Source organism: Aplysia californica, unplaced genomic scaffold, assembly GCF_000002075.1.
Source record: "Aplysia californica isolate F4 #8 unplaced genomic scaffold, AplCal3.0 scaffold00001, whole genome shotgun sequence".
Lineage (NCBI taxonomy): Eukaryota > Metazoa > Mollusca > Gastropoda > Aplysiida > Aplysiidae > Aplysia > Aplysia californica.
Genome location: NW_004797271.1, coordinates 1,734,142 through 1,743,370, shown reverse-complemented (window position 1 = coordinate 1,743,370; position 9,229 = coordinate 1,734,142). Strand labels below are relative to the sequence as shown.

The 9,229-nt window shown below is 38.7% G+C and overlaps 1 protein-coding gene across 1 annotated transcript in view; it reads right to left on the bottom strand.

Moving 5' to 3' along the window:
* LOC101856539 overlaps positions 1-9,229 on the bottom strand; it is a gene marked incomplete in the record, with an annotated part of 45,605 nt that overhangs the window by 19,629 nt on the left and 16,747 nt on the right. Inside the window, 5 exon segments of the mRNA XM_005088817.3 lie at positions 1,475-1,615; positions 3,055-3,264; positions 3,685-3,846; positions 6,153-6,272; positions 7,332-7,439. Of these exon segments, the coding sequence (XP_005088874.2) occupies positions 1,475-1,615; positions 3,055-3,264; positions 3,685-3,846; positions 6,153-6,272; positions 7,332-7,439 (741 nt within the window).

The window sequence follows — 9,229 nt, the reverse complement described above, 5'->3', positions numbered from 1 at the left end:
TCTGTCTGTCTGTCTGTCTGTCTGTCTGTCTGTCTGTCTGGTTTTTTCTCCTCTTCCCTTTTTATTTCTCTGTATTTTTTCCGATTCTTTCTGTCTATCTCGGTCTGTCTGTTTCCCTGGCTACTTGTTTGTATATAATAATATATATATCTGTCTGTGTCTGTGCCGGTCAATATCTCCTCCTTTCCGGCTCGACCCCCCATTAAGCTTTGTCCCATCAGACATGAGGAACAATAATATAGAAGGTCGCACCCTTTTGTGACCTGAAAAAGTTATAGAGGCGATAAACCCGTATCATGCCACAGCCTTTTGTTAGATATACTACAGCTTAAAACCTACTCAGTTATGAAGCTATTAATGTACCTGTCCACGGGATATTAATTTTGTTCCGAGTCCTTCATCCATGTAACGTCCACCCGATACACACGTTTCTGCTCTATAGGGGCTTGCAGTGCAACAGTTAAGCTCTTTGTCATGCATGGAACAGGTGGAAATTCGAGTCTTTTCTTAGGGATTGGTGGGAAGTGGAACCCAACTTTATAGAGTATCCTTGCCTTCCTGTTAGGATGTCGTTTCCCACACAGCCAGGGGGGAAGTATCTTGCCATTAAACTATATCTAAAGTGTCGCTATGAGGCTTTAATAATACTGTAATATAAATGCTTTTAGTTGTAAATAGGAAACAGGGCAGAATTTGCCGAGATTTTACACAGATGACCAAACAACTGTAACGTAAGGCGGAAGACAAGTGCTTCCCTACAAGGGCCACTCACAATATTTAAGTTAAAGAGAAAAAAAAGCAAGATTGAGATAACGGTTAGTTTAGCTGTATTTCAAAATGAAATGACTTTATGTAATGAACGCAAGATTTACTATACAAAACCATCCAAGTTATTTCCAGTTACTACCATAGTGGAGTATGATAATATTGTAGGTCGTAGCCGACCAACAATGGACCAAAAGCAGTTGTGCGGCACACTTCGATCCATTATTCACTAACCTAAAACAAAATGTATTTACTTTATAGTGTGAATGTTGTTGCCTGCTTTTTCAAGTTTTTGAATTAAAAAAAATAGAATTGAAAAAGAAAAAAAAAAAAAAAAAAAAAAAAGAATTGAAAAAAGTATTTTACCAATAACGAAGTTACCCCTCACTTTCATAGTATTCCCCAAAACAGCAAGTCTTTAAACATTGTCGAATGACAGAAACGCGTGTCCAGGATAAATAGCTAGTTGTTGTAATAATTTGTCCCCTTTTCTGAATGAATGCACGTATTTATTCTAGTAAGAAATAAATGTTCATTAAGATTTAACGGTATCCCGTTATGACAATAAGAGTTATAACGTGTTGTATCGATTTTTCCATCTTCTTCTAAGGTTGCAAGCTGTATTCTGGTAAGCGTTAGAATCAGTTTCTTGTGATTTTGTCAAGTTACCAGAAATAAAGAGTGAAGTTACATTGGTTTTTTTACTTACCCATGTTGACCGCCTCATAGTAGCAATGCCTGATGATGTATTGGGTGTTTTCTTCATTATATTCCAGTACAGGTGTGATCCCAGTGATCTTAGCTTTGCCGGCGCTGTTGAACACCATATACTCTGGTATTGCGCGCATTGCTGTTGAGAAGAACACAAGCGTAAAAGACCAAACTGCCTGTAGCGAAATCAGAGATATTATGTGAAACTGTGTAGGCTTAACGTTATCTGCAACAATGTCGGATTGTTCCAAAGGCTGGAGCTCTGAATTTTTAACGTCCATCTCCAAAAGGAGCGAGCCGAATTGGGAAAATGATAATGAGTAAATGTACAAAATCGGACCGGTATGATGAGCCCTAAAGATACATATTCTCTGTCTAACAGTCAGCAACCCTGTATGTTCCCAGGGAACAGAGACAGTCGTTTGAAATGAACTGGTCACGCATGGGATATTATATAGACAAGTCGTTTGACCCCTCGGTATAAGTGACACAGCCTATCAATTATCTCGGTAACTTTTTAAACAGTGCCATGGCTCATTTCTGGGGCTTTTGGGCTCATGAAAAGTAGTCTGTTTCATTTTATTTACCGCACAAACTCAGTACTGTCCCACCTACCAGGTTTTGTGGTGTTGGTTTTTTGTTTTGGTACTAATTGTATCTAATAACGAGTAATGGCAGAGCTGGCTAAACCGGGTTAGGAGAAAAAGTCATTAAAATTATTTTTAAGATCTGGGTCATGATCACGATTGATATGTCTGGCACAAACAATAAATCATCTTCTCCATACTGTTATTAACAATATTATTATTATTATTATTATTATTATTATTATTATTATTATTATTATTATTATTATAATATTATTATTATTATTATTATTACTATCATTATCATTATCATTATCTTTTAAATCATTATTATTATTATCACCATTTTTTATTATTATTGCTGTTTTTGCTAGATATAAACAAAGGGTAAAAGTAAACGTGAGCCCTCTATTCGCAACTTAATAGACCTAGTGCACGCACCAGGAGTCTCCACTTTCAATGGACCTCTCGTGTATGCCCGTGCCATCATGAGCGTAAAGGGATTCTAACTTACATTTAGAAAAAGGTCCATGTGGGGGGTGGGGGGTGGGTCGAATTTACTTTTACCCCCCAAAAAATTTCTTCAGTAATCAATATGAGGAACTGAATTGACCATGTCTGAGTAATGAACTCGTTATCATTCCTCGTGGATGTTCTAATATTTAGAATAATTAAAAACTTGAATAAAACTTTTATATATACTAAGAAAACAAATGAATAAGGGAATTATGCAAGAGGTGGGACCTCCGGATTCAACGTCCATCTGAAACAGACAATTCGTCTAAAGTGCCTTCTCAAAAAGCACAACATCAGGCAGACCTCAGCCCGAAATTTAATTACAATCTTCGGTTCACAGCCTGAAACGATATTATTATGCTTGTATAAGAAAACAGCAGCAGCAGCAGCAGCAGCAGCAGCAGCAGCAGCAGCAGCAGCAGCAGCAGCAGCAGCAGCAGCAGAAGCAGGAGCAGGAGCTACTGAAAAGTCTTACCTTCCATCGCAGGACAACCCATACCGAACTGGAGCAGCGCAAAAGGTTTGTCGGTCGGGAAGTAGAGGTTATCGCTATCAAATCCGTCCTGGCGACAGCAGAACTCGAAGACAGTCAGGTCCTCCTCGTAGACACCGGCCGGGACTTCCCCAATCACGGAGCTGCTCGAGTTATTCACGTCAGGGAATTCCACTGTGCCATTCTCAAAGCCTGGAGTAGTTCAGCACAGAACACGAAGACAGTGCGTCATCCTTGAAGCTTTTTTTTTGGTTTCAATACTTTATAAACGTTTTAGTTTATCTCTTTTACTACCGCTTTTAGTTAATACACACACACACACACACACACACACACACACACACACACACACACACACATACACACACAAACACAAACACAAACAAACAAACAAACACACACACATCTATTTATCTGACTCTCTTTGTATGTATTATACATAATAAAATTAATAGTATAAATGATATAATATCATACGATGTGAAATATTGTATTTTATGATAGAATAGGCCTATACAAGTAGAAGCCCGCTTCCTAAAGTGATCTAAAATAGGTCAGTTGGGGCAGGGGGTGGTGTTAAAATAGTACCTTTAAAAGAATAGCTGAACTTACCTTCAGGGCACGAGTCTCCGTAACGAAAGATGCAGTAGCGACCAGATGGCCACATCTGTTTGCTGGATATGGCGTTACCGTCATTGACGCAGAATTCGTGCTCCACACGAGCACCAGAGACAGTGCCCGCGAGGTGGTAGGACTTGCTGGTGAAACTTTCGGCTGTACGGAGAAGGAGGAGAAGGAAGAGATTTTGAAGATAAGGAGTTTTTACAGAAGACTTGATTTTTAAGGGGAAGTAGATTTTAAAAAGCAGTTTTATGGAAGGGTAGATTTTAAAGATAGATGATTTTAAAGAGGAGGATATTTTGAAGAAGAATAGATTTTAAAGAGGACGAGGTTTTTAGGAAAAGTAGATTTGAAAGAATAGATTTGAATGAAGAGTATCTTTTAAGCTGGATATTTTAAGGAGCAGATTTTAAGGAGTAGATTTTAAGGAAGAGTATATTTTAAAGTGTATATTTTAAGTTGGAGTACATATTAAGGAGCTTATACGAGGGGCATACCAAAAGTTTTTTTTACCTGATCATGAAGGAATGAAGGTAGAAAATTGAAATTTGGGACTAACCTTAATCTTTCTCTATGTAGCCGCCATCCACTAGTTATACATTATTGCCATCGTCGTATGACCTTGAAAAGACCTTGAGAAGAGAAGACCCTCTCATTGTCAGAAAACCAGCTCTCTACCGCTTCTTTGACCTCATCATCACTTTCAAAATACATTCCTTTTAAATCCCTTTTTAAGTTTGGGGAATTACGAAAATCGGACGGGGCTAAATCTCGAGAATAGGGTGGATGTGGTAAAATTTCATAGCCACTTTCTCACAGTTTCTGCAGCTTTTCTTGAAGTGTGTGCTGGCGTGTTGGCGTGAAGCAGCAAAATTCCTTTTTGGATCTTTCCTCTGCGCCTTTCTTTCAAAGTCACTCGTAATCTTTATTAGCTGGTTAGAATATTGGTCTGCGGTGATCATAGGTCCATTTTTAAGATAGTCTATCTCAATTACTCCTTCTTGGTAAACAAAACAACCTCTGATAGCATCAGCAATCACTTGATGGCTTTACCTTTGCCTTCGTTGGTGTTGGAGATGAGGGCGATTTCCACTGTACTGATGCAGACTTTGATTCAGGATCGTAGTGGTGGACCTATGTCTTAGCCATGGTTACAAGTCTTTCAAAAACGTTGGTTCATACTTTTCATACAGACCAAGCAATTCTTGACAACAATCCGTTGCACTTTTTGAGGAGGAGCCAACAAACGTGGGACCAATCTCGCAGAAACCTTGGTCATATTAAAATGTTTCTTTAAGATTCTTTCAACTGTTCCAACGGTAAGCCTAGTTTCTTGGATCAAACATTCGACTGTCACCCGACAATCAGACAACACACGTTTCTTGATTTGAAACACATTCTCATCTATTGTTGCTGTCACCGGGCGACCATCACGGTGGTCATCTTCACTGTCCATGAATCCGCATTTGAATTTTTTACACCAAAATTTTATGATAGCATAGATGGGCAGTCAGTTCCATATACCGTATATGTCTCTGTAAAAATATCCAGTTGCAAGAACAAAAACGTCATTACTGCCCTGTGCTCAGTTTTATCATTTTTTATTTTTGAAACTGGAGAACAACATACTCCCATTCACTTACAGTGCGCTGATGTTAAAACCAGTAATCGGAAATTCTCCCAAATCTAAACGCATTCTAGGAAGATGGGTGTTGGCTTTCACCCTAAATTTCAGCTTTCTACCTTTATTCCTTCAAGGTCAGGTAAAAAAACTTTTTGTATGCCCTTAGTATTACAGAAAAGTAGATTTTAGATACTCGTCGAGAGTAAGTGGATTTGAGAGAGGAGAGCGAGAGAGAGAGGGAGAGAGAGAGAAAGAAAGAAAGAGAGAGAGAGAGAGAGAGAAAGAGAGTAGAGAGAGAAGGGGGGAGAGGGGAGAGGCAGGCTGAGAGAGGAAAGTTACAGTTAGAGAGATAGAGACAGAGAGGATGAGCAAGCGTTGATACGTTCAGACACACACACACAGATACACACACACAAACACACAAACACACAGACACACACATATGTATTATATTACCTACTCGTAGATAGATAGATAGACACTTACTTAGATAGATAAAAAGATAGACAGAAAGACAGAGAGAAAAAGAAAGAAAGAATGAGAGAGAGAGAGATGAGAGAGAGGGGGGGGGTGAGAAGGGGAGAGAGTGCTGGGATACATAGGTAAAGAGAGCGAGAGAACAGGTAAAAGAGGTGAACAAGCCTAACAGAATTATAGATAATCATGAAATGTTGCATGTATGGAGTTCATGGAACATGAAACCTTCAAGAATTAAGGAAAGGAAAAAACCCAACAAAAACAAAGAGACGCTTTATAAAGAAGAAGTATGTCTAAGGAATGAAACACATTTGAGCAACATTACCAGAAAAGAACGTATTAGACGAAAAAGACTTACTTTGATAGCATAGGTTACAAGAAACCTTGCATGTTGTGACCATGAATCCGGGGTTCCGTTCGCACTCTCCGATTTTGGCCCAGTACGAACAGTACGAGCTTGCGTCTTCACAAGGGGCAGCTGGAAGAAAACAAAATATAAAGATATAGATTTGAAAAAATATATTAATTGTTTGAGAGGAAAGATGGAGCAAACCACATTAGAGCTCTCACCAACCACCCGCATAATAATTTTGAAAAAAAAACCCCCAACAACAATGAAAAGAACAGAATAGAACACAATGTGTGAAAATGTATAGATTCAACGTCTTGCAACGCTACTTTTAAGAGGCAGGACCTCCGATTTTAACGTCCATCTCCAACCGGACAAAGAGAAATGGGGAACATTCGTTTGAAGTGAATCGTAGTTAGAAAAGCTGATACTTAAATGTCAGATACATTCATATTGCGAGCAAATACATAGTAATATGCCATTATCATTAACCGACTACAACTTTCATCATTTCCAAAATGATGTATTGGAATGCATAACTTGAGACTGGACAGCGTTCTGGGCATTGATGAGGATACTGCTTTGCAGGTATTACAAACATTTGAAGACATCATTCTCAATAACTATTTGCGCAACATTGGTATATTATGCATTCGTTATGGCTTTTTGGGGAGGAAAAATAAAGAGAAATAAACCCGGTATATTACTGATTTCATAAAAAAGAAACTATTATCGTTTCAAGAGAATAAGTTCGAGTTGTGGATGAAAAGACAGAAAAGAAGCAGATATTAAACAAAACAAAAAAAAAAAAAAACTTCCGAGGAAACGAAGTTTTGAAAACTATGCACTAGTAAGATAAACTGTAATCGGTTTAACTCCAGTTGACCCTTTACCCCAATGTTTCTGTTCTACTTGAAGGTCCCCCACTGAACCAGTCTGGCAATTATTCCACTTTACGGTCTACTAATGTTCTACAATCAACAGCCCTAAACTCAACCTTTACCGTAATCCAAACCTTGAACTAACCCAAACCCCTAACCCTAAGCTAAAGGCTTACAATCTAACTCTAATCCCAACTGTCACCAATTGATACAGCACAGGTAAACACGATTAGTTGGATAGACAGTCAAGAGGACTGGTACCGATTTAAATTAGCTAAGTTTACTTTGACCGTGGGCGGTGACCCACCTTCTCCGAAGTGTGTCCTTGCTCCCTCCAAGAATGCCGAGTCAGGACATCCTCCAATAGGAGCAGGGAGAGCGTACTTACCACCAGGGAAACCCCCAGTGAAAGACCCTGGACGAGAAAGAGAATAAAAAGCACGTTTAAGAGTTTAAAAAACTAAAGGGTTCAAGATGTGAGGATTACAAAAAAGGCAGATATTAAAGAAATTGGCAGTTAACTCTTTCACTGTCAAACTCACTCTCTATAATCCTACTAAAGTGCGTACACAGTACCAGACCTGGCAGTGGAAGTGTTAGGGACTTAAAAAAGGTAGATAGGTATAGAGTTATAAACTGTTCAAAATGTTCAAAGCTCAAGAGTCAAACACAGTTTTCAAAATTGTATATTTTTAATCTGAAACTTAAATAAACCATCTAAAACAATTCGTATTTCTTGTTTATGTACGAGGGTTTGAAAATAATGTGCTATGCATTTGCCTTTGTTTTGTCGATTATGCGTCCTTACTATTATTTTTATCATTATCAGCATCATGTGATCAATGGACTGTACTTGCATTTAAGGACTGTACAGTCAAAACGGCTCCAATGACCGAGATGCTAGTGGGCAAGGGTTCACTAACGATGCCAACTGACCGAGATAACTAATAGAATAGGACATTTTTCTATGATAAATGTGTTTATTTACAGCCGACTTATTATAAGCTTTAGGTGGGTGGTCACATGATGTGTCCTTGATCAAGGCACGATCAATAGCCCTGGCTAAAGTACAGAGAGCTACACAGTGTTGACCAGCAATGGTGCAACCTGTCACCCGTCCCACGTCACCTGTCGCCTTGTCCATTGGAGCCCCGCCCCTATGCCACAACAGGCCTCTATCTTTCCCGGCAATGGCGTCCTGGTTATCAAATTGCTTGTACTGATTTTTAGTGTGTATTATGATGCTTTAATGTGACATCGAGATTGTTTTACTCGTGCTTCGAAACTATCTCTGAATGGCGATCAATAAAAGCGGACTTTGTTTATTATTTCTGTTTATAGAAATATGCATTTATAACTGCCTCCGCCCTGGCAGAGGGATCATACGGTTTCATAACAGTTGCTGTTGACGCCTTGTGTATTCTGATACATCGTCCCTGTCTACTTCGAGGACCTCAAGCATTGCAGTGTGCTAAGTTCATACCGTTAACACTGACAGTAAGCGTTGATGTCGAAGTTCGTACGTTTCATCGTTGGGAGGATAGCAGTACAGAGAGCACTTAGTAGTAACAGTTGTGGATGTGGAAACTTTGGGAGAGATCTCGATTAAACCATCCAAATAATACGAGGCAGATAAGACATGGGCACTGTCATGGAATATTCAAGTTTATGAACAATATAGCGTGATTTCCCCCTGTGGCAAATTTAAAAAAATGGGGAAAAAACATCACACATTTTACAGTGGCTTTAAAACATTGTTTAACAAGAAAGAGAAACGCAAAGACTCGCAAGTTTGAAACGAGAAACTAATGTACACGGCGAATCTATATCCGTTGCTTGCATTTTATTATAGTATTTTATAGTTTGGATCGCTTTGAATCTACTGCCTTCCCGTTTTCGTGTTGAATTTGCCTCACGTAATGTGCCTCTAAAACGTTTTGTCTAATATTAACAGAGTAAAGACTAATTCATTTGGCCTAAATCCATAGACTATGTTCTGGGGCCTCTAAATTTTTCGAAATGTTATATTTTCTCTATTTTTTAAATATTTTTTCTTCTTTTTTTGGGGTGGGGGGCATCAGGCACTTATCTTTTTGCGTGTCTTATATTTAAATCCAACTTTGTGACTGAAAGGGTATTTATCTTGTCATCAAATTTGAAATAAATATAAAAAAAACTGACAGAGAGAGAGAGAGAGAGAGAGAG